The following is a 26,573-nucleotide window of genomic DNA, read 5'->3' as shown; positions in this document are numbered from 1 at the left end:
TGCTGCTGCTGTTGCTGCTGGTGCCGGCGCGGGACGGTTGTGGGTGTTACTCCTACAGTACGGTCGGAGTTGAAGCGGGAAAAGGATCAGCGGGGGGAACTGAGTGCCAGCACGAATAATCTACTAGCGATTTATTTGTTGCTGTCCCCGCAGTCGCTGCCGACGCTGCCGACGCTGGCGTTTGCTGCTGCTATTTTTGTTACTTCTTTTTCATATTTTAACTTACTTTCAACAAATGCCGACGACGACGACATCGACGACGCTGCTGTGCCAATGGGCTATAAAGCAACTGCTGCTGCTGCTGTCGCTGCCGTTCGGCTTTTTCTAGTTCGTCACCCAGCGAGTTCGTCGCTTGGCATTCGTTTGCCACAGTCGTGCGTTGTCCTTTGCTCCTGTCGGTTGTGCACGCGCTCGCCAGCTCGACAATTTGTTAACTTGGTCCGCGAGACACGTCCAGTGCACACCTGTGCGCGCCACTAGGCGCTCGCTTCTTGCTTCACGTCGACTCAAGTCAAGTCAAGTCAAGCCAAGTCAAGTCAAGGGAAGAGAAGCACGAAAAAGAAACGTAGCAAATTTGCACCTAAATTGCTTTAAATTATCTGCCCAAAAAATTTTGGCACGCGCGGAGTTTGCATTCACAAGGACTCGCTGAAGTCGAGATGTGTGTGTGTCCGTGTGTTGTTGTTGTTTGTGAGTGTGTGTATTGTTTACGCTCAGCTGCTGCTCTGCATCCCAGCAGAAAATAAAAGAAAAACAAAATAACCGCTAAGTGTTTTACAAGTTGAAAGCATTAAGTTCGGTCGCTGGAAAAGAAAAGAGCGTCGGTAAAAATCTCTGGTAAGCATTTTGGCTTCTTCTTTATGATATTGTGGGACACCCCCGTCCACAAAAGTCTTTTAATTGTTAAGAGTGGGTTCACTTGGTTTCAACAACAACACAATATATATAAATTTATCAAACATTAGTATGAGTTATCATCTCAGCGGTTTTCTGTGCTCACATTCACGTAAGTATTTAAATGGATTTTTGCCCCTTTTGTGTTCGAGCTTGCGGCTGCTGGCTTTTTCATAAGTTTTCTTGCTGCTGGTTTGTTGTCGTGTGCTTGGGCAATATCCTAATCTTCATCTCTATTTCACTGACTGCTTTGCTATCCCTTAAAGTACGTGGTTAGGATTTGTGAAACCCTCAAAGCGAAACCTGTGCGCGCCCTGCGGCCTCCAAGACACCGATGTCAGTCACCTTGTGGCACCTTTCCCAATGCCTTGTCGACAGCATTAACATGTTCATGTCCTTTCACAAGTGTCCTTTTTGCTTCTGCGTGTGTCGTGAGTTGTGTGTCGTGTGTTGTTGGCCGTTGGCAGTTCGCGGCGCGACAGTTTGTCTTTATGCTTTCTGAATTGTTCTCCATTTGCCTCGACATCGACTTTGACTTGCTTTCCTCCTCCTGCTCCTCCTCCTTCTTCTCCTTCTGCTCATCGCGCGCTACGCATAAATTTTAATAGTTTTCCTATGCTTTAAATGGCCCCCCGAGCAACGCATTCGGGTTTTTGTGTCTGGCTATCCGCTTTTCTGGGTCGAGCCTGGCTGAAAATTTATTTTGTGGAAGTTGCCTAAAAATAGCACACAAGGCACAAGGCACACGGCGCGTATCCTTGAGAGTGATTTTCAAAATAGAAAATTAATATTTCACGTACCAAAATAACTGCTGTTGTTGTTGTGTATGTGCACTTGTGATGGATATCGAGGGGGGCAAGGGAAGGTGGTTGGATTACTGCGGCAGCATATTGTATATTTACACATCATGGTTTTTCATTTTCGTTTTCGTTTTCGCTTTCGTTTTTTATTTTACAAGATTCATTATATCGCAATACAAACAGAATTGGTGTAATCAATATATAGCAGCTTATGCTTTTGTTTGCGTGGCCATAAATATTGTATAAATAGATTAAACATGATGTTATTAAATGTAATTTCAAATCAAACAATTGCAAACTCAGCAAATTCATCTCATTTCTAAAGCAACACCAACAAAAAGTATGCAACATTTATGGCCACAAATGTAATGCATAAACTCATGAATTCATAAGCTGCTTATGTGAGAACTTAGTTACATACTTATGTTAAAACACCTACATTTATTTTTTTGGCTGGTCTGTGTGTGTTTGCGTGTAAAAGAGAATTTTCCATGGCGCATTTCATTTTAATTAAGCAGCTAAGTGTCACGTACTCCAGTTCGATTTATTGTGCATTAAGAGAACTTCTCCCCTTCGCTCTTTGTTTCTCTCTCTTTCCTTTCAGCATGCGATCCAAGCTTTCGTTGATTGTAATTTACCTTTTTGGACCTTTGCAAATGCCAAACAGGAAGTTGTGCAAAACAAACAAAGTTCATAGCTTTTGGCAAATTGCGTTCGCTTAGCACAACTTATACACACCTTCTATACACACACACACAGACACACACAGAGTTGCAACTTCGTCCCGAAACTGTGGCCACAATTTGAATATTACTTAACTTTTGTGTTTCCTCCCCGACTCCCTCAACAATTGACCGCACAGCAGCTTAGGTTACCTGCAATCCAGCATCAAATTTGTTGAAACAACCTGCGGCAGCATTCGACCCAAATCGTTCATGTTTTCAATACAAACTTTCACAAATGAATTATGTGCCATAATATTTTGCTTTTGAGCCGCATTTTCGGGAGAGAGAAAAGTTATCGTATATCAAATAGCAGGCAAAACTGTGAACGCCTCAATGGCACTTAATTAAACGCTCTGTGCCAAACGATTGCTGATTGCCCAAAACACGAGATGTGCGGCAGCCAAGAGGTTCAATTGTTCAGCAACTTTTTCAATCGATGCCACATAAAATGGTGCAAACAATTCACAAATATAATGAACAGACGAGCTTAGCTGAACTGAGCAAAGATCGAAAAAGTTGTCGAGTTTGCCAGCGTCTATTTAAGTTTGCTTCTGCTTTCAATGCCCTTTGAAGTAGTTAATTAAGTGATTGTCTGATTGATGGCCAAAGTCAAGTCCAGTCCAGTCGAGCTGAGCTGAACTGCGCAGAGCAGAGCTAAGCAGGAAAAGATGTCTGTGTTTTGATTTTCATTGTATCGAGTATTTAGCTATCGAGTGACGCTTCCTTTGGCTTTTTAATTGCCCACAACATGGCAAAGGAAGAACCTAACAATGCTATTAACAGCCAAACAGCAATAACAACTTAAAGCTGTCTGATCGATGGGGCAGGGGGGGGAATGCTGCAAGTGTCAGGGTCACTTAGACGAGACCTAAAGAAGGTTCACAACACAATTTGCCAAGCGAGCTGCAGTGCGCAGGATGAGTTTTGATTCAAGTTTTGTATGTTTGCTTTTGATTGATAGTCGAGTTGGACATAAAATATGACTGCGGAATGGCATGATGACTTTTCTAAGGTCAGCACGTGCATTATTGGAATTCACTGTGCGAAATTTGATTTCGAAGAAACTTTTGAGTAGGAGTGTAATCAATTCAGCACTTGAACATTGTTTTGCTCTTAAGCTAATGACATATTAGTAAATTGAACTGCTTTAGTAATTAACTCAATCGATTTGCATATGTAAATTGAAACGCTGTGTAACTTTAACTACTTAACTGGCGTCATAACGCATACGCAGTGTTGTCCAGTTGTTGTTTGCATTCCAACTAGTATAACTGGCACTCAAAGAGACACAAGCACAAACACAGGCACACAATGTGCTTAATGTCAAACAAACGAAGTGACACAAACGAAAAAGAAATAGGAGACGGATGATAATCAGACCGAACTGAACTGAACTGGACTATGTGCCATAGAGTGTGTGTGTGTTTGCGATTGTCCATTGTCCACATTGGCTCCACGGGTGTCTGTGTCGTGTGTTGTGTGTCGGCTAATGGCTGGACACCCATTGGTTGTCAGCTGGAATTTGGTTAGTCAAACGTTTGTTACATTTGCTGCACGTTTCTCGCTGCTGTCGCTAAAAATACAATGCCAGCGACAGCTCGTTTTGTGTATCTAAGAGATACACACACACGACGCCATCAGCATCAGCAGCAGCAACATCATCATCGGCATCGCTAACCTGGTGAACTGTTTGGCTGTCAGAGCAGCTGGTTACTGCTTCAGCTGGTTACAGACAGCCTGCCTGCCTAACTCACAGACTAACTGACTCACTGACTGACTGACTGACTACTGCTGCGCTTATCTAATTATAGCTTCATTACGGCCACTGCGATGAACTTAACGAGCAAATGGAGCGTTCGTAGTAGGTGTAACAGGGCTTAGCACACACTGAAGGCCGTCGCATCCGACGGCATAAGCAGGCTGTTGCCGTTGCCATTGCTGTTGCTGTTGCTGTGGGGCTTACTAGGTCTAGGACATGTGTGCTTGCAACCCTTGGCCCAGACAGTTATTTATTTTCATCATTATTGCTGGCAATATTACAGTTTAGATAGTTTTATGGCATCTTCCTACCTTCATACACAACGTTGAATCTTGATGACAATGTAATAACATTGTAATCAGGCTGCGAGTTAGCTTCATGTCAATACTCCAAATAACAGACATTAGGTAATAAGTCCACACAGAAATTGAGTTCATTAGCTTGTTGAAGAGATGGAAATCAAGGTGTGTGTTTTAGTGTGTATGCGTGTGTGTGTGTATACATTTCTCGTTTGTCTCGTTGTCATATTTGCAGCAGGTGATCAACATCCTCGAATTGAGAGCTGCCTGTCTCACTCACCTTTTGCTACAATTTCGAGTACATTGGCAAATGGCAACTCAAATGTCGGCTGACAGCACACACATCCACACACACCCACACGTACACACCTTTACAGTCTCTTGCACACATATACATTGAAATCGCTGCGACCCAGTGCCATTATTTTATTTTATTTCATTTGATTCGATTTACCATCACATTTCACTTGCCCGCTCAGCTCAGCTCAGCTTTTGGCTTTTGTTGTTAAATCGTTTGTCCATTTTCTTTTTTTCTTTCTCTCTTTTTGTTGTTATTGTGTTTTGGCGCCTCGCTTGACGCTGATTGAATACAAATACAAATACAAATAAACAAATGTCGCCCACCTGCATGTAAATACAAACAAAACGCTTTAATATACCATCAAATGATGGCATGTCTGCCAGCTGAAGGCAACTGCCATCGGGATTCTTAGCTGAAGCGCACAACGCTGTAAAATTCGATTTTCAACATTTGCTCGTCATTTTTTTTTCTTCTTCTTTGTTTTTTATTCACTTTTCTCACATTGTTTTCCCTCTTGCCGCTGCCATTGTCGCACCCGAAAATCAGAAATCAGAATAAATCAAATATTTGTGAAGTACAAATACCCTCTAATTTAAAGTAAATGTTTATCTGCATAAGTAACTATCTAGCAGTGTTTTTAGTTTAGTCGTTCAATTTAAAGCTGCAGATAACCATTAAACTTTTCTAAAATGATCTTGAATTTATTTATATTTATATATTTATTTTAAATTTAATTAATGCACTTAAGTCAAGATTTTGGTTCTAGCACTAACAACTTTGGTCTAAAAAGTGCGTCAAGAAAATGAAAATCTTAATATGAGAAAACAAATCTTGATTTCAAGAACATTTGATAAAAAACCCAAGTTTTTTAATAAGAACTCCGAGAAAAAAACTTATATTATTAAGACCAATTATAATGAATGATAAAATTTTCACATAATATATATATATATTTTTTTTTACTATTCAGTTAATTTATTATTTTAACATCATCTCAGATTCAGTTGTAGATTGTTAATCACTCTACATACGAAATACTTATCATCGATTGGCGCAGTTTTTCAACCCATTAAGGGTTCCTCCTTTCTTTGACTACAATGAAGAAAAGTACGCGACAACTCGACTAACTATGAACGAAAACAGATAACAACTGTATAGGAATTGCGATAGATTACCGAATTTTGTAACCTTAATCTAGAAGTTTTGGTCTTCTTTCGAGAATATGGCATTTTTCAGACAATTGTTCTTAGTTTTAAGAATTTGTTTTTAAAGTGGTCTCATTTTAATAACACAATGTCTAAGACAAATGTTCTTGATTTTAGAAATTGGTGTTTTCGTCAGTGTGCATGAATTCATATTCAGTTGGTTGACTGTTTCTATTCAATCTGCCAACTTTATTTATTTTAGATCTAGGCGTAATTGCACATCAATCCGTATATATATAATATTATTTAAATGACTGATCCAAATGTATATAGCTTTGCTATAAAATTTATTTTAACCTAGTTTAAATCCTTGAACTTAATTTCCTATTCACAAAATATTTATCTGCAGTCTTGCAATTCTATGCCAATTTTTATTACATTTTTGATATTCACATCTGCAACTTTAGCAATAAATATAAATAGTACAAATATTTGTTCTATTTTATTTTTGTATTTTAAATTTTTGGCAGCATTTGCTCGAAGCAGAAAATAAAATGTAATCTCAAATTGGCAACATTAAATATATATACAAACTGTAATGGTATGCCATTTGCTGCAACCTTATAGGGAATAGTATAGTGGTAGTGAGAGTGAATAAGAAGGAGGAGAAGGTGAAGGGGAATGTCCTTAGTCCTTGGATGGTGTGGCTACCTCAACAGTCATTGCCTTGAAAATTCCCCGTGGAGCTTTTGACTTTAATGGCGTTGGGAGTTAAAGTATATTGACATGTTATGATGCGTGGCCAAACCAGCGGGCGTTCACACACACGCAGACCACTAAAAGGCTCACAGAGAGAGAGCCAAACACACACACACACATACTCACATACATGCAGGATAATACAGTGATTGTGTGGCGCGTGTGCAGCAGCCATTTTATAAGCGCTGCGTGCGTTGCTTCTTAAGGGGCGCTCAGGTCCATTGAGCCGAGAGTAGAGTTTGTTTTTGGTGTCTACTTCACATATTTGCTGCTTTATTTTTTTTTTCCAATATTAATTTAATCACTTTAGTTGCAGATGCCGTTTTATGCCCTTATATCGAGTATACGACTAGTACTCATCAAAGTTTTGGCCTTGTTGTACACGTATCTGGCTTAAAGGTTCTGCACTTGCCACGGCTCAATTTCTTGCTTTGGTGTGCTTTGTCTCTTTTGGCAGCAACAGCAACAGCAGCAGGAAATATAGACCGCAAATCGAATATCAGACAAAAGCTATCAGCCCAGCGGGTTGCGCATATTCCTCATCACTGCTGTTGCTGTTCTGTTGTTGTTGCTTCATGTGTACGTGTATTGTTTCTTGTCAGCTTGAATTTCGTGATTTTTCTTTTGCTCGTTGCCGTTTCCATCGCATTTCCTTTCGCCGCTGTCGCTGCCTTTGCCTGTCAGCCAAATAACAAATATGTATTTTCTGTCGAGCATTTTGCACAAAGCGCTCTCCCTCTCTCTCTTGCTCTTGCTCTTTCTTCTCTGTTCAATATGCTTGCCAGACCTTACAAGGTCTTTAAAGTGGGCGAGGCACATGGCTGATGATACAGTAGGTGGTATAACGGAACTAAGTTGGGTATGACCTTTGCTGACAATCGAAGACCAAATCGCATTATATGTTATACAGATACACGCAGCAGTAGCACCAATAAAAGTTAAATTGTTCGCCATCTACCCGAGCGTTCAATGTGGGATTTCATATTTGTCTTCTTAATATTTCATCAGGGCTGTGAAAAGGGTAGCTATCCAAGACACAGACTGGACACGGACACGGACACGGACATGGACATTGGCGAATGCGATTTGTCGAAACTTGAAATTGCTTACTCGTCATGGACAATAGATTCGTATTAAATTCGATTTTTGGCTTCTGCACGTCATCCTATTAAGTTGTCTGCAAAGAATATTACGAATACTTATTGAATCTTCTCGAATTTCTTGTGGGAACGAAGCAAAACGTCTTGTAAATACAAATGAAGTGTCAACAAAATTTGCAGAATTTTCACCCCCCGCACTTTCTCATTTACATATTGTGAATGCCTTCCAGCTACGCTTCACTGATACCAAAGCAAGATATCATCTTCGTGCTTCGTGAAAATATAGGCTGATTTTGAATTTAACTTTTGCGCTGGTTTATGCACAGCAGGAGGGAGAAAAAGCATCATAACTTTATGGACTACTCAATTCATTTTTTTTCAATCAGCCAACAAGCTATGCATATTTCGCAATGGAGTTGTAAATAGAGCTCTCAACTAATTTTAAATGCAAAGCATATTTTTAGCATCGCATACAAATCATGTGCTTTAAAAGGGATGCTATTTGACATGTATATTCGCATTTTTATTTTTAAATTTCTCCTCGTATATGCTGGCACATTAAAGGCACCCAAGAGCGTATCATTTGATCTGCATTTTCATATTAAATATATACCCACATATGCCTCAACATTTTAGGCTTATTAAATTTGATATTTACGGGCGAGATGCGTGGGTCTGACCATAAAAGGAAAGCAGACCGCTCAATATAATCATGAGCTATATACAATATGAATTTATTGATACGTAAGTGCATAAGTCGATAATGTGTGTGTGTATGGGTATAAAAATAGCTGGAGAGTCAGTGAGGCATTAAAGTGGCTGTGTAAACAGTCACTTAAGTTGCCACTGTGCTTTAATTGAAAATTAAATATTTATTCAGGCTTGAACTTGAATAATCAAATTCTATTCTCTGTAAAGTGCGTAATTGCTGCTAATGGCGAGGAATGAGCACAACCGAAGGAGAGTGTGAGCGAAGTGTGTAAAGAAATGAAATGAGTTCGAGTTCAAGCTGGAGGGGAATAAGCTTATTGAGGGCAGACAGTTGGCGTTGGCAATCAGACATTCATACGCTCACTCACTTGGGTTTGTGAGTAAATAAAATAAGTACAAAATTGCAGTCATATTAGGCATCAAAATGCCATAAAATGTGCCGACGTTCACACACTCGAGTGTACTTGGGTGCGTTACGCAGATGCCATAAAAAGCCATTGCGGAAGAAACAACAACAACGGCAACAAGGACGAAGTCTGTCGAGTCGGAGTCACAGCGAAACGTAGCATACTTATTTGGGCAACGTCGCTGTGTGTGTGTTTTTGTGTATGTAAATCGATATGTAGGTGAGTGTGTATGTGTATACGTGAAATGCAAATGCCAATTGACATTCTCTTTGACCGACCCAGGAACAATGTCAATTCGAAACGAATCGAAAGCGAAGCGAAGCGAAGGTCACACGGCATGAAAAGGCCAAAGTCATCCGACTTAGGTGATTGACTCGAAAGGAATTCTCCAGTCCTCAGACCTTGTATACGTGATTTCATGGTAATGATGGCATTGCGCTGCTCTTGCTCTTGCGCTTTTGTTGGAGCTCAACTGCATCAACTCGAGTGAAAGTTTTGTCAGCCACGGCAAACCGCATATCCGCCCCGCCATCGCCCCCGCCCCTTCGCCTGTTCTCCCCACAAAAAGTCTGTCTACAATTTTGCGCTTCGTTTGTCAATGTCGTCGCGGCAACTTTGTCGTCGCTTTTTACTTCTCTGGGCCATGTAATCAATTAACGCTAATGAAGCTGCGCATTCTGTTTGTCTCACAGCTCTGTGTGCGTGTGTTTGCTCTTATTTGTATTACTTTCGGGCAGCGAGTGCAATCAGTAGCAGCAGCAGCAGCAGCAGCAGACCGTCTAAGCAGCGCCGCCACTCAAGGTCAAAGCTAAAAGGTGCATGCGGCTGATAGGCGCCACAGTCCAGCATGGCCATATATAGTAGATATATGTATATACTTTAGTATGTTGCACACACACAGGTTGCAAAGTCAGTTTGGCAGTCAGTCTGCAACGAAAAAACCAACCACTCGTACTAAGAGCGGCTTCCTCTGCTGAGCTGAGTACACACAATCTCGCACACACACATACACTTGTACGCACGAACACACACACTCACACCCAAACAATCAGCACAAAAGTAACAACAATTGAGGCAAAGTACTTTCCTGTGCTGCAAGCAGTTTTGTCTGTGTGTGTGTGCTCTGCCATTGCCAGATCTCCGCCCACATAATAGTAGCAACAACATGGGCAACTAGTTTGCTTCCCCTCTCTGCCTCCTACTTTCCTTTGCAACGAGCTCTCGGTGCCACGATGCCACGCCACGCCATGCAATTGTTTGTGTCCTTGATAAGGATGCTTCTTTTCTATTGTTAGCTTGGCATTTAAAACAAAATGCTCTGCTCTCGCCTTTCTCTGCCTCTTTTTCCACATTCCACACTCGCATTCACATTCACATTAAAAGCCAGCGGCTTTTGAGGTATACAATTTGTATGCTGGCATGTTATGAATGTATGTTTGTATGTACGAGTATGTATGTATTGTCTGGCAGCCTATGCTAAGCTGCACTCGGAAATAATTTAAAATACAAAATCATGCAGAAGACACGACGGACGCACTGTGGCAGACACATGAGCAGGGCAAGCTCAGGGCTGTTCACAGTCAGAGTCAGACTCAGAGTCAGTTAGTCAGCCAGTTGTTGTTGTTGTTGTTGTTGTTGCTTTTGTTGTCCTTGCGGACATCTGTCTACATAGTGGCCATCCACACGTTTATGCAGACAGGTGTGTGGGAGAGGTGTGTGCGTGGCTTGCGGCATTTCTCCCGACGTCGGTTTCCTAAATAATTTGTCAACAAAAATATGCTAAATATTTTGTGAGGCGCCTACCCACAACGCACAACAACGCAACGCATCACCTTGTATATCAATTAAAGCGTTAAGGACACGTTTTGCTCGTTTATTTTTGTCAACAACATTGTTTTCGGCAACTTTCTCTCTGCATAGATATTTTGTTAACAATTTCCTGTGTCGCTTTAAATTTGTTTTAATGAAGCTTGTGCTTCGTGCGTAAATTTTGTGCTGTAGCAAAACTACTGAAGTGTGTTGTAGCAACAATGTTGTCCGCACGATAAACTACAATATCAAACATTTGCATATGAAAGAACAACAATCACACAGCACAAGTGCTTGTGTATGTGTGTGTGTGTGTCTGTGTGTGTGTAAACACATCACTCACTTAGTGTCCTGCCCATGACTTCTTTGCACTTTTACTTTTGGCAAATAAATTATAGCGAACGAACAACAACCACCAGCTGCAGCATAACGTGCCTTGAGCCACGTGTGTCCGCTGACCGCACACCACACACACACACACACACACACACACACACACACACACACTCCCTTTAGCGGGGTAGTAAAAACTGCAAATAAGCTAAAATATTCAACAGTTTACGCGTTTGCACGGAAACTTTGCGCTTAAAAGTATGCAATTTAAAAAGTAAAAAAAGAGGCAACGTGGCGTATGCGCAACGTGACGCAGATTGCAGATGGCCCTCGTTTCATCGTCGCACACAAAAGGCTTCAGCCTGCTGCTTGCCACTTTTTTTTCGTCTGTATTTGTCTGCAACTAAGTCAATTTTTTTTCTCCATATTTTTCGCACGAAAATCCCTTTTTTATGCACGAACAAATTAAACGAATTCTCATCCATCTCTAAAGCTGCAAAACCCTTTTGAAAGAATGTACGTAAAGCTGGTTATGTTGAAGGTTGTAGGCGAATGTGTGTGCTCGTGTGTGTGTGTGTTTGTATGTGTGTGGAGAATGCAACAACAGAAATTAATTAAAAATTGCAGAAGCGCCATTTCACATTACGAGCAGTTGGAAAACAGACAAACGCATAACGCACACTTGGCCACCTGTCCACTTGTCACTGCTTAATGCGGGTCTTTAATTTAAATGCAAGTATCATTTATTAAGTTTCTAATTAACTAATGTGTCGAGTGACAGCCTTGATTTAATAGCTATATTATTAGTTTTTTTGATGTCTCTCTTTTTAAATTGAGTCAAATTTCAAACAAACCTCTGCTCTTTTGATTTTATATTGGTTTATTTGGTATTAAATTTATCCATTAAAAGTGATGAAGAAACGGGTATGCTAACTATAAAATTCTTTAGAAATATTTGAATATTAAAACAATTCGAATTTAATTTAAATTTGCATACTTTCAAAAACAAAAATCAGTAATTTTATATGTACATATATGCATTGTAGTAAATGAAAATTTTATTAAAAGAGATAAGCAACCACTCACTCCACAACTGCTTTACGTGATTATTTTAATTCTTTCAAATATGTTAAAAATAATTTAATTAAACTTTATTTAGTACAATTTTTATTCAAACATGAGTTTTACAAAATAAAAATTAAATAAAAAAGAAAAAAATTTGTTTGAATAATTCTTTACAAAGTATTTATCGGATAAGCACATCTGCGTTACGTGTTTTTTTTAGTGAGTGTATTAAGAATAACCTAATAAGTTTACAATATATAAACTCAATATTGTAAATATTATTTATATGCTTTGTGATAAATGAAAATTTAATAAAGAAGATTCGAATTGTATCTTAGAATTCTCCACAGAGTATTTATCAGATAAACACACCTGTATTACGTGATTTTTTTGCGAATATATATTTTTGTACAACTTTTTTTGAAAGAAACTCGTCGTTGGCGATGTGGACTCCTAATTTGAGGGTTTGGCCGTCGGATGAAAGCCAGTTTCAACTTTGGCTAAAGGTTCGGCCATGGTTGTTAAGCTACGACACGTGTGCGCATTCATGCGAATCAAGTTCAAATGTCACAGTCGAAAAGAGTATAAAATTACATGGAATTTGTTTGCGACAAAGTTGCTTTCGTTTCATTCAATAAACATTTATATGCAAACTGTGCAAAAGGCTAAAAAGGCTTAGACTCCCTCCCTCTCACTCACTCTCTCGCTCTCTGCAGAAATCGAAACTCAACTGATTTGCCAACTAATTGGTGATTCTTTGTTTGCATTTTGTTGTGTTGCTATCACACTGGCAATTCCAGTTTTATTCAACAGCATTGTGAGCTGTCCAATTACAACCGAATTTGGCATAAGCTTTGGCATTAGTTGTGCGTTATACAATGGCCTAATTAAACGCTCTTAGTGGGTCAGATTTGCAAGTGATTGTTATGCCTTTTGTTCTTGGCTAAATATAAATATTTTAATTGCAAATGACACTTTGCACTTCCATTTGCATTTACGAGTTTGGTTTGTTTTTACGTCCAAGGTAAGCGAGCTTCTATTTTTGGGATATGCTCTCATCCCCGTTGATCCCGAGCTTAAATTATGCAATAAAATTGTGTGCCCTCGTTACTCGTTGTCATCCACATCGACAAGCGCAGCTAGAACCGCAGAAGTTGCTCTTGCCGTGGCTGTTACTGTTGCTATTGCTGTTTTTGTTGCCGTCAGCCAAATGTGAAAAGCCGCAAAAATGCAAGCCATAACATTTTGCTCTGCTCTCTGCTTTCGTGGCATTTAAGAGAGTGTGTGTGTATGTGTGTGTGTGTGTGTGTTATGCAAACTATATTCAAATTGTGTACAAAAAATGCTATTCACAAATTTGTAGCGCGTATTTGAGGCCATTTTGCAGGCAATGCAAATAATCGTGTTGCCGCAATTTAAAATGTAAATACTCGAGGCTAAGAAGATGGCAGTCCAGCTGCCAGTTGCTCTTTTGGTCAGTTATTTGCCACACACACTACGTATACGTAATATGTAATATGTACTGTGTATGCGTGCGGCATTTTAATGTTGCATGCCGCCTCGTCATAATCAACTCAAGGCAAAGAAAAGAATAGAGAGAGAGTGAAAAAAAACAGAGCGTGTTGGGATCAAGGAGTGGATGAATAATTGAACTGCTACTTCCGCTCTGACAGCTGATTGTACGACAAGGTCACTGGGATTGGCTAGGGAGACAGAGATCCCCCTTCCCTTTGAAGGTTGCAACATTTTCCCAGTTCATGTCTTCTCCCCATTCTTTGCTCGCCTCGTTTGCTGCTGTGGCTGACCGCAGCCGCTTTATCTTTTTGCATATTTGGAGTCGCCCAATTAGTTTCGATTCGTTGGCATTCGATTTGTTTACGCTTTTGGGTTCGATTTGCTGTCTGCTGAGCAAGAATGTTCGCTTGATTTCATTTGTCGTCCTTCTGTGCGTCCTTTTATCTTAGCATCTGCCTTCCGCTTTCTATCTATCCCTCTCTCGCTCGCTCTCATTCTCTGTCGCTGGCATTTTTAGCACTCAATTAATTCGCATCTGGACAAAGACCCAAGCAATATTTATGTGTCCCTTCCCATGCTCGAGCTCATTAATGCTCTTCTGATAAATGACCCAAACTGCTTTAGCTAAACCCAACTTTGAATGGAAAATCAATTAGCATAAGAAGAAATTAGAAATCGGTCAGAATTTCTTTTTCTTTCTTTCTTTCTTTTTTTTTTTGGGTAGCATAAATAAAAAACTTAATTAAAAGCTGCAGAATATAAAGAAGATTTCGTTAAAGAAAGTAATTAAAGGCCAATAATAAGTGACCTCCGAATCAAGTACAACAAACAATGAATCGCTGGTCTTATATAAATATGTCTTTAGTGCTTCAGCCTGAGAATGTGTGTATAAGTTTTTTGCGGTTTGGGAATTTTTCTTGGGTTTGCCATTCAAAGCAAACACGAGTAGCTCTTGGCTCTGGGCTCTCCCCAATGCCCAGCTGTAAATAAACACCGGCAAATTCAAATAAGCAAGAATAAGTACGAATAAATAACTTATAAGCCAACAAGAGAAAGAATATCCGAGACGCTCGAGATGCCGCTGACGCAGGTTGACTACCTGCCCAGCCAGCCAGTCAGTGAGTGAGTCGGGCAGTCAGCGAATCATTCTCCATTGCACCTCAACAATGGCCAGGCGAGAGAGCCCCGAATGAAACGAAATGAATCACAGCCCGTCACAATATGAATGGAGCGTCGTGTGAACGACCCACTGACCCACCAGACCAGCTAACTTTCGATTCAACACTCCCACACTCTCACAGTCCCGACGGTGGCACAGTGTGCTAAAGATAGCGCACATAAAAATACTTACGAAATATTTTCGGAAGTTGAAAGGAATGTGCTTGGGAAAGCAGACAACTTAATGCGATATCTTTGCTTCACTGTGCAGCGGCCTTCTTGCAGAGACTGAATGAAGCCCAAAAGCAAACAAGCGCAGCCAAATCCCAGATACTTTAACAACAAATAAAAGTCGCAAAAGAAAAGAAAAGCAACGGACACAGAAAAGGACGAAAAAGAACACGACGGCACGAAATGAAAAAAAAAGGAAAAGCGTGAAGCGCGCAAGTCGCAAGCAACAATCTGGACTCCAAGCGGGAACTGAGAGTTGGGAGTTGCGAACAACAACAGCGAGTTGGGCTGAGGTTGCAGATGTCCTCTTACCTGGGAAACTCGTGCTGATGGACGAGTATTGTGGCTGTGAACAGCAGATGGGCAACAAATCTCAATTGACTTCATACATATTCCCGCTGTCTGCTCCTAGAGCACTTGTGAGGCAGCTGCAGCTATTATTTTGTTGCTGTTGTCGACATTGTTGTTGCCGCTGTTGCCGTTGCCGTTGCTGTTGTGTGAAGCATTGTCAATGCGTTTGACAAAAGCACTTGGCGAAGCAGCAGAGCAGAGCATGACAGATTTCAAGAATATTTTTCTTGGTTTCTTTCATTTTTTTCACGTTGTTGTATTCCCACAAATTTTATTATTGATTTAAAGTTGTGTCGAGCTGTTGTGTTGGAAATGGGAAATGAAAAGCGTGCTTGCGTTTTTCAGAGTGCGTGTCGACATGAAATAAATTTACCTAAAGCTACACCCAAAATGCCACACACACTCACACACATAGACATTTTCCACATTCCCAAAGGCCTTTTATTTTGTGGGTTAGACTCTCATGTGGGAAACTTACAAGTTGAAGCCACAAATATTTGTATAACCGGAAGTAAATCAAAGACAACATCCCTCACACTCATTGACATCGGTAAATAAGAACATCAATTGGGACATTTGTTAGCTTCGCTAGATTACAAGTCGATGGCAAATCTATCTCACTGAGTACATAGATAATTTGAAATTCGACATGCGCTAATGATAAGAATAGGGATAAGTGTAAAGGGAACTTGGGATAAGGATAAAATATTGACAGGCAACAGTCTGTCTGCCTTTCGAAAGGAAAGTAGAAAGGAAAACGTATTCTGTCGCGTTTGCTGGCGCCAAAAGAGAATTTCGCTCGCAGCAGACACATTGACGCTATTTATGGCAAATTAAACCAATTGAGTTGAGCTGACTTGGCTGCCTTAGCTGAGTGGGATTAGGCTGACGGCGGGGGCAACTTGAGAGCTTTTGGCGTAGGTAGTAGCAATTTCCATTGGCAGCGAGTTGTCAGCCAAAGGCTCAGCGACGGCTTTTGTGCTCTACAGTGTGGAATTTTTTGGGTAGCCAACCGCCTGAGGTTAAACAATTTGTACAATGCCATCAAAGGCGCTAGGTGTTTATGGGCTGGTTTACATTTACATGTTACGTTCCGCGAATTGTGGCGGGCCGCAAAAGAAGGAAGATAGAGAGCGGGGGAAAACAGATGCTAGACAAATGGTTGTGGCACAAACAAATGGCAAATTGATACAAATCGAATGATGATACTCACACAATGCGGCAATAAAATGAAATATGAGCACTAATAAATCGTTTATCTTTTCAATTGCAGACTTGGCAAGGCGACTGCCATACTAATGGCCATAATAACAGTCAACAACAAAGGCAACCGCAACAGCAACAGCAACAGCAACGACAACAGCAATAGGAGGAACAACGACAACAACAACTGACAACAACAATTACAGTAGCCAAAGCAGCATGCCCCTGCGTGCAGCATGTGCCCCTAACTATGCTGTAGAACAACTACGAGTATTCAACTGCAGCGGCAGCGGCAGCAGCAGCAGCGAGTGGCAAGCCAATAATTGCATTCGATTCAAGGACTAACTTTCTGCCACACACACATGCAACAACCACAATGACTTTTATGCGCAAACTAACAGCAACAGCAACTACTGCGGCACGAACCATGTTTGAGACTGGCAACAACAATGGGGCAACAACAAGGCTGTTGGCTACAAAGGATGCAGAGTCACACAACTCGCATGCCGTCTACATGCCACTGCTGCTTGAGGCATCTGCCTCGGCCACGGCAACGGCGGCGTCACATGCGAATTATTTGAATTTCGTTGCCGATGGACTTATCGATGTCGATGGCAGCAGCAGCAACAGCGGTTCCTTGCCATTGGATAACTTAAGCTTTGGCCAGGATAATGGCAGCACATCGACAGCGGCAGCGGCGGCGGCGGCAGCTGAAGCAGGCAGCGGGCATTTAACATTTGTCATCGTCAAGTGTTTCATTATAGGTTTCATCATACTGGCCGCCATACTGGGCAACATGTTGGTGATTGTGTCCGTTATGCGGCACAGAAAGTTGCGGTGAGTCCACGAGGAAAAAGGTATACTTGAGTTTTGCTTGCGACGCAATTGTCTAGCTTTTTTTATACCCGCTATCCGTAGGATAGAAGGGTATCACAACTTTATGCTGGCGGCAAATGTTTGTAGCACGCACATCTAGCCATTTATCACCCCCTAAAAAAAACATACTTATATTCAACATAAGTAACGAAAATTTGGTTGTGATCAGATAGAAATCTTAGAATTTATTTAAGAATTATTTTTATATAGCATATCTGGTATATTCGATACTCGAGATACCAAACACATATTTCGATATATTTCAGTTTTGTGTTATTATTTTAATTTAGTTCATTTTAACAATTACAGTGCACTGGCTCTATGAAATATAGTGTATATTTGGTACATTTTTTTCTTTTCTTTTTCATGACATTAATTCAGTATATGATAAGCATAATACCGGGCTGTTCTGCATTTACTGAAAACGGCTAGCGAGTATGTCAGAGTCGAGCACTGTAGCATTATTTCTTGTTTTATGTTGTGTTATTGAATTGTTAGCTAGAATGATGTTGCGCAGTCAAGGACATTGCTGGCGGGCAATGGGCGCGTTAATCCTGTGCGCCATTACTTTGTCATCATTTATCATATTTTTGGCCAATTTGCGTGCCAAAGGCATTGCTCGTTATCGCACCTCCAACGCTGTGTATCCATAAGGAGTGGCGCTTTAATTTTTTTTTTTTTTTTTTTTTTGCTGGCTGACCCCCCATTGGCATTAGAAGCATACTTTTAGGTGGCACTGTCAAATGTCAGAAACGTGCGTAATTACATCGAATATGTTAATAACAAGAAAACGCGTTCACATCAAAATATTGTGTGGGCAAACATAAAGTGATATAGCACAGAGCCAACAGACGCTGCGTGGTATTTCATTTACGAGCACAAACCATATAAATTTGTCAAAATACATAATACATACGCGTTGTGCACACCTTTGGCTAGGTGTTTTGCTGTGGCTCTAGACGAGAGTTTTGCTCTTCTTGTATTTTTGCCATAATTTTGTACGTGTTTCATGTGCTTCACTCGCACATTGTTTGGCATTTAACCAGCATAAAACCCGCCTCAAAAGGGCGGCGACACGCCCACTTACCTGACATGCCTGAGGCATTCAATGTCAAGGCATAAACTCTTAAAGCAAGCCCCAAGAAAATGATTGCGTCGCCTTGGCAACACAGGTAGAAAAAAAAACGACGTGGCAGACAAGCATCTGACATTTGTGAGGCTCATTTAACTCAGCTGAAGCTGAAGGTAAAGCTAAAGCTGAACCTGGAGCTGGAGCTGGGGCTGGGCAATTTGAATGCGGCTCCTGATGTCTATTGCCAGGCAGAATTTTTATCTGGCTGCAGCCCCATTTCAACTGTTTTGCCTCGTTGCGCAGTTTAAATCATTATAGCAAATTAAGCCTAATTATGCTTAACATGCATTCGTACTTAGGCCTACTCCGTGCCTCACATCACACATCCATCAGATGTGGTGCGGCAACTGCGCTCACATAAAGCAAATAGTCGTGCGATAATTTAGGCCTCATTTAACCGGGCCACATTACAAGGGCCATAAAAGTGTGCACACGGCAACTAAAGTAGCACACTAACAGGACCTGGTCAGTGGATCGACTGTCTGCCTAGGTCTTGCCTGTTAATTAAACAAACTTTGCTATACAAAATTATGCTGCAGCTAAAGAAAAGTTTTGTTTAATGCTCTCAAATATAATACAGGGCGCAAAGTTCAGATGGTGTATGTATGTGCTGCCTTATTATATTTCGCAAAGTTTTCATATTTTGTAGTTAACTTTTCTTTAACGCTTATGCTTTAAGCCTGATTGCTTCGGCTTGGTTTCAAGATGGGGGGAATGAGAAGAACTGTCAACTCATAAATCTAATTAAACTTGTCACCTATCAGCATCGACGGCATCCTTTTAACTCTTCTCTCCCACTGCACACACACACACACACACATTTTAATCGGCTTTAAAACGACGCCCCAAAATATGCTCTGTCTATCCGCTCAACACAAAAAAAGAGTGAAGAATGTGCCTGACAATCGCATGAAGAAGTTTGTAATGAATTGATAGCGACATCCGCCAAATCCATAAAAACTTTATGCACATCTTTCTCTCTTATCTTCATCAAGCTTGACAACTGTTTCCTCGATGCGCAAGTATTTATTTGCCATATTTAAAGGGTATCTGTTCATCAGTTCAGTTCGGCAAAAGCTGGCCAACGAAAGTTGGCTGCTTTTTCTTGTCAGGCCATTCATTCTGTTTACGCTGTTGGTATTTTGCCTTGTGCCTTGTGCACTTTTGCGGTAGTTAAAGCTTACCCAGCCATCAGTTGTCCGCCTACTTCCCCCCGCCAGCCTGCTTTTCGCCAACTGTGGCTGGTTTTCTGTTGGTTGTAATTAAGTTTGTTTGGAGAAAGGACCGACTGATGGCTGGCTCAAGGGAGCTGTTGGGGTTTCTCCGTTTTATTTCGTTTTTTTTTTGGCTTGTGCTTGGTTCATTGGCCTAGAGTGTAAAGTGAAGTGAAATATGAAAATGTAATTGCCTGGCTGACTGTTTAAAGTTTTCGCCAAATTAAAGCTACAATCAGTTTTCGACATTACGCATACGCCGTGTGCTCTTAATTGAGTTTAGGCATGCCGCAGTGACGCTTGTTGCCATTGTTACAGCTGTTGCCACACCGTTGCTTGTTGCTACACGGCGATATTAAGTTAATTAACAATTAAGTCATTAAAGCATGAAATCTACTTACCAAACGGCTGTCACATGCTGCGTATGCGTAATGCGTGTGCAAGGAAAGTAAAAGAGATAAGCTGCATTTGTTACAAAACTCGACTTGCCGAAAACTTTTGCACATTTTCCTGCGACTTTCTGAGTTAAGACTAAGCGTTGTATTTATTGTATTTCAACTTGGGTTGCTTACACTTGTTTATCTGTCTGTATTTTGCAGCATCATTACCAACTATTTTGTGGTTTCACTGGCGGTGGCCGACATGCTGGTCGCTCTCTGTGCGATGACATTTAATGCTTCCGTCGAGATATCTGGCAGATGGATGTTCGGTTCGCTCATGTGCGATATATGGAACAGCTTTGATGTTTACTTCTCTACAGCCAGCATAATGCATCTATGTTGCATATCGGTGGACAGGTGAAACTCTTTTACAGCTCTCAAGTGAAACAAACAACAGCAACTCTTTCCGCTCACTTCTTTTGCAGATACTATGCTATAGTGCAGCCTCTTGACTACCCACTGATAATGACGCATCGTCGAGTATTTATCATGCTGCTGTTGGTCTGGTTATCGCCTGCACTACTCTCCTTTCTGCCCATCTGTTCTGGATGGTATACGACCAACGAGAACTGGAAATATCTCAAATCAAATCCGCATGTAAGTTGCCTAATGCTCTTGCCTCTGTAGTAGTTTTTAGTCGTACTCATAGAGAGGAAAGGTATTATAACTTTGTGCCAACAGTATGAACACCTAGATTGCAGATACTTTCAGAGATACAAACTTTTTGGACAACACTTGTTATTGTTGCACGCAGATTAAGTATGTTAAGCATAACGTTACAGCTAGAGTCTCGATGCACACAATAATAACTGAAGTTTTTCATTTGTAAAAAGTTAGTTCGAATTAAATTTCAAATTATTAAAGAAATAATTTTATATACCAAATTCAGACTACGTCTGTCGGGTTTTAATTGATTTGATAAACCAGGTATTTTGCACATATATTTTAATATTTTTTCGGCATATTAATTCCGTATATTTTAACGATATTACAGATTTCGATATATTTCAATAATTTGGTTTTGTATATTTTAATGATGATACCGCTTTCGCAGTGTTTCGAGTCGAACACACTCATATGTAGCTTGCTTACTAGTTTTCTTATTAAATTTTCTGGCATCAGAATTTCTAAATTTTGTTGCACTGAGTGCAACTTTGCCTGCTGCCATATGTTGTTTGCAGCTAGGTATGCAATAAATTCTGTCAATGTCCAATGACTTTAGTACAAGCTCTCAGCACGCTCCAACACAAAATTGATTTATGTGTGCAGTGAGTGTAAGTGTGTGTGTGCAGAGTGTGTGTGCCATTGGCGTCTAGAGTATTTTTACGCCTTTCGAGTCGACAGGCTCGACAGCTAGCATATTTATTGGTCTGCTATATTGGCCAGTTTTGCAGCATGAGCACGTTCTCAAGTATTGGCCAAGTTGCCAAGGCAGCAGGCAGGCAGTGAGGCAGTAAAGCAGACAGGCTTAAACAGCTGCTGCTGTTGGCTGCTGCCTAACAACTGTTGCCACACTCACACACAGAAATAGAAATTCAAACACAAATACTCGTACAAATACAACAACTGCCTGCTGATGTATTAATAAATGTAATTATATTTGCGTTTGCGTTTTGCGGTGCCTGCGCCGCCTGTGCATAATTTTCGCCTTTGCACACAAAGCGCCAACTCATTGAAAGCCCTTTGCATACATTAGCATTCAAGTAGGACTTTAATTAGTTTAATTTGTTGTTGTCGCTGTCGCTGTCGTTGTTATTGTTGTTGTTGTTCCCCTAGCTCCTTTTATTGTTAATAACTGCGTTGGCGGCGGCGGCGTCTTGTCAACTGTCTCTCTCTCTCTCTCTCTCTCTCTCTCTTTCGCATAAATCAGATTAGATGGCCTTGAGGGATTTTTGCCTTGAGTGAGAGAGTGAATGCCACACACTTCTGACCAAATGCCACTGACTGACTGACATTGGCACTGACTTTGCTTTTGCATCATCAGTTTAATGTATGCAGTAATTGCGTTGGCTTTTTTATTGCTTTCACTTGAGTGCCATAATCGCATTACGCATACGCAGCGTTGCCAATTGCAATTGCAATTGCAACTGCTATTGCAGTTACACACCGCACACAAATTTGCCATTGTTCGTGTCAGCTAATTGAGTGCATTTTGCATATTACCACTTATGGCCATTTATGGCTTGTGTTGGCCATTAAAGCTTCCATCACGACCATCACCACTAACATCCATTTATTGCGAACGTTTAACTATCATTGTTCTGATTTATTTCACTAAATTACAGTCAGTCACTTTGCATGATTTCGACATTTGAATATCAATTTGCAACTATTGTGTGTGTGTCTGTGTATGAAGGCATTCGTGCGGTCAATTGCGCTATATACTTGTATCTAATCGCATTTAATTGAATTTCCAGATATGCGAATTCAAAGTGAACAAAGCGTATGCCATTGTCAGCTCATCGATGAGCTTTTGGATACCAGGCATCGTCATGTTGTCCATGTATTATCGCATTTACCAGGAGGCGGATCGACAGGAGCGTTTGGTCTACAGGTAAAACTCTTAAACGCAATTAATTTGTGTGTGCTGAGCTGAGCGCGCAATTAACGCTAATTACTTACACAACGCACACATACACAGAGGTCTAAAGTGGCCGCCCTGCTGCTGGAGAAGCATCTGCAGATTAGCCAAATACCCAAGCCGCGGCCAAGCATACAAGTGGAGCAGTCGGCCATAACGACAATGCGGCGCGAACGGAAAGCAGCCCGCACATTGGGCATCATAATGAGCGCCTTTCTGCTCTGCTGGCTGCCCTTCTTCCTCTGGTAGGTGTGCTTGAGAGAATTTTGCAATTAATTTTGGGCCAAAGTATTGAAGATGTGCCGGGTGCTTTCTTATTTCATTCATCCACAACAGGTACATCACATTTACGCTGTGCGACAGCTGCAAGACGCCGCGAATCGTTGTCGGCATACTGTTCTGGATTGGTTACTTTAACTCGGCGCTTAATCCAATTATTTATGCATACTTCAATCGCGATTTCAGGGCCGCATTCAAGAAAACGCTCAAGGTGAGTTCAATGTGATGTGGGGGCGCAGGTGGTATTGGTTACCAAGTACTTCCGAAGGGGGGACTAAGCGTAATTTATTATGTAAGCCCTTTGATCAATACAAAATATTGCTGAAACTGAATCGAAATCGCATTTGAATGGCCGTGTCCGACTCTCGCCTAGACTTAGTTGAAAGCAGCTGCTGCAACAAGGGAAGCAACAACAGCAACGCTAACTGCAACAGCAACAGCAACGGCAAAGGCAACGGCAACAACAGAGGCAATGCATATCCTGGTAGCTATATATACAATATGAGTTAACAACTATAGTATGAGTTTACTTCGCCGCTCTCTCTGCATGGGGCAACTAGTGCTCCATTTTGTAGCCATATACAATGCATTGTAGCCGAAAGTAGATACAAAAAAGTAAACAGCAAGCCACATAAAGTATAGCATACTTATCAGCTGACTGCGCTAACTGAATTGCAATTGCAACTCTCCTACAGCTATTGCCTGCCAAATGTCACGATTCTCATTGCTGCCACAAAAAAAATAATGAAAACTGAAATGAAAAATATATCAATATATTGAATTGCCTGCTGAATTCTCTGCACGCTCTGCCTGCCTCTCTCAGCTCTCTCTCTCTCATATACTTGCTGTAAATCAACATTTTCGTATACATTTGAACTCTTGCTCTCTTGTCTGTCTATAGTCATACTATATATATATATACTTATGTATTTATGCTGTGTCCCTGTCTCGTATGAATATCATCTCAATTGGTTGCTCTAACTCGCTCTCTCTCTTTTCTTTGCTATCTACTATCTTTAATCTCATCTACATCTTTTCCATGCACAGCTGGCGTTTGCCTTACTGATACGTTGCTTAACGTCCAACAAATGCTAAAGTCCATGCTAAAGAATGCCACACACACCAAAAAAAAAAGAAAATACAAAAACTAAAAAACAGAAATGTAATATTCAAATTGAAAAGCTTTCGCTTCTATAAGTATGTTATACATATGTATGTATATGAATGAGTATATGTAGTCACACACACATAACCCGTTGCTCTATTTATGGTAAACCAACAACAGCACCTGTTACAAACAGCAACAGCAACAAGAAACACTTGCAAATGTGCATACATATTTTTTTAGTTTGCTGTTTTATGTTTTCCCTTTTTTCTGAGCTGTTTTGTTCCACAAGTTTCTCATTTTGCACACAACTCTTTAACACACACTATCACACACACACACACACACACACACTCAGACAATGCTGGACCATTTGTTTTTTTCATTTGTGTATAATGAATGCGGCCTTTTATTTCGTTTGGAATTTCATTTTTATTCTTTCCTTGCTCCGGCATGGCAGCGACACGTTCCACACACACACACACACACACTTAGGCGCTGCTTTACCCGAATTCCGACTGTGTGTCATACACTTTGTCTTTTTGTCTCTCTTATCTACTACAACATATAACAATATTTACTCGCTCGCTCGCTGTCTGTCTCCCTGTCTCGCTCTCTCTCTGTCTCTCTGTCCCCGACGTCGTTTAAATATGCCTAACCTTTGAGTATGTAATAAACAGTTTCTAAATGATATTCTCAGCCTATTTGCACTCATTTCATTTCTTTCTATCTTTCTCTATCTCTATGTCTTTGTGCGTGTGTGCGTGTCTTTTGCAGAACTGCTGTCCCTATGCGTTCATCAATTGTCGCGCCAGCATTCGAGCATTTGGAGGCGGCGGCGGCGGCGACGGCGCTGGAGGGAATGGCAACGGCAGAAGAGGGACTGGCCATCGGAGGGGGGATAATGGCGCCAGGAATGGCTCGGCTGATCTGCCAGCGTATATGAACTCGACGGCCTCGTCGGAGATACACATGAATGTGATGCGGGGGCGTCCATATGGCTCTGTCACGCCCACAATGACCGCCCAGGAGCAGCAGCAGCTGCATCCACTGTACACAAATTAAGCAAGCAACGTAACGTATCAAATCCAACTACAGACTACTGACTACTGACATCTTCATCCCACTTGATGCTCGACTCATGTGTGCTTCTTATGTGTACCTTCAACTCAAAAATAAGCGCTATAATACAACATACTCTACTACTATCTACTATATCTTATGCGCCCAACTGTAAGACCACACGCTATAAGCAAAATAAAAAAAAAACAAGAGAATAGAACGATTTAATACTATACCGAACACGACAATCCCACAGAAATAATTGAAGCCTTCAGAATACATTAGCCGAAATCAATGTGCAAATTAAAAATTGAAAATGAAAAATGAAACAAAAAACAACAAAAAATTAAAAACAAAATGAATACGTACAATAAATAATTGAAATATTTACAAGTTGAATTTAAAGCGAAATTGTTGAGCAAAGAAAAAACAAAAGAAATTATAAACGATATTAAATATATGAATGTATATGAAAAGAATTCCTAGAATTGCCGGCAATTTCAAGCAACATTTGATTGGCATTTAGTGCAATGTGTTTATACTTATATGGCATATATATAGATATACTACTTATATACAGATATACTATATATATATACATAGTTATTGAATGTTTGATATACGTATATAAATAGTAATGCAACATTTACGACGCTAGTGTATTTGATGTCCCATGAATTATTGATACGCGAATGTCTTCTTATATGCCTAGACGTGTAAGTAAGAAGCATATATAGTATATTAATGAATGTATAGTATGTATATAGTATTGTAGTACTACACGTGTACTGCACGTGCTCAGCTCGTACTAGTTTCGTAAATCGTACGACTAACATATCCATTCGGTCTATTAGCCACTCTACTCGTAGCCTCCACACAATAAGTATATATAGTATAATAATATACCGAGTAAATACAGAAGCGTGACTTGAAGTCTCATCAAAACAAAGCTGTTACATAACAATTGAGCACGTCGCGATTTTTTGAGCGCATTAGTTAATTGTTGTAGTAAGTCTAGTTAGCGCTCAAATACCATAATGGATCGTATATTAGTTGCTAAGTAATTACCTATTTATTCTATTCGATTCTATTCTAACAACAACAACTATGTAGCAGCTAAATTACGTTTACTCTGTTTAGTTATTCCACTCGAATTGCAAACTGCCAGAACTTTTTGTTGGCCTGACATATCTCTACGATTATCAACAACAAATCTCTATACTATTTTCATATAAATTTTATATTTATATTTATATTGATTTAGCATTGCCCTGACAATCTTATCCAAGCGCGCTTTGACTTTGCATTTAGATTACAAA

General features: G+C 40.5%; 1 protein-coding gene across 2 annotated transcripts; it reads left to right on the top strand.

Moving 5' to 3' along the window:
• The first annotated feature begins 364 nt into the window (after positions 1 to 364).
• Positions 365 to 25,612, top strand: LOC133836069 (octopamine receptor beta-1R). 2 transcript variants are annotated; one of them, XR_009893677.1, is made up of 9 exons: positions 365 to 837; positions 16,636 to 17,402; positions 20,387 to 20,584; positions 20,653 to 20,824; positions 22,645 to 22,781; positions 22,871 to 23,053; positions 23,145 to 23,298; positions 23,461 to 23,571; positions 24,970 to 25,093. XR_009893677.1 is itself a non-coding variant. In XM_062266360.1 (8 exons), the coding sequence occupies exons 2-8, from the start codon at positions 16,942 to 16,944 to the stop codon at positions 25,255 to 25,257; spliced, it is 1,593 nt and encodes a 530-aa protein (XP_062122344.1). In that variant the 5' UTR covers positions 366 to 837; positions 16,636 to 16,941; the 3' UTR covers positions 25,258 to 25,612. The 2 variants fall into 2 exon arrangements, 1 of the variants encoding a protein (XP_062122344.1); XM_062266360.1 differs by lacking the exon at positions 23,461 to 23,571 and having other exon boundaries at positions 366 to 837; positions 24,970 to 25,612.
• Positions 25,613 to 26,573: the final 961 nt, after the last annotated feature.

This window comes from Drosophila sulfurigaster, chromosome 2R (genome assembly GCF_023558435.1).
Source record: "Drosophila sulfurigaster albostrigata strain 15112-1811.04 chromosome 2R, ASM2355843v2, whole genome shotgun sequence".
Taxonomy (NCBI): Eukaryota; Metazoa; Arthropoda; class Insecta; order Diptera; family Drosophilidae; genus Drosophila; species Drosophila sulfurigaster.
The sequence above is the reverse complement of the archived record's forward strand: the minus strand, read 5'-3'. Positions and strand labels throughout refer to the sequence as shown.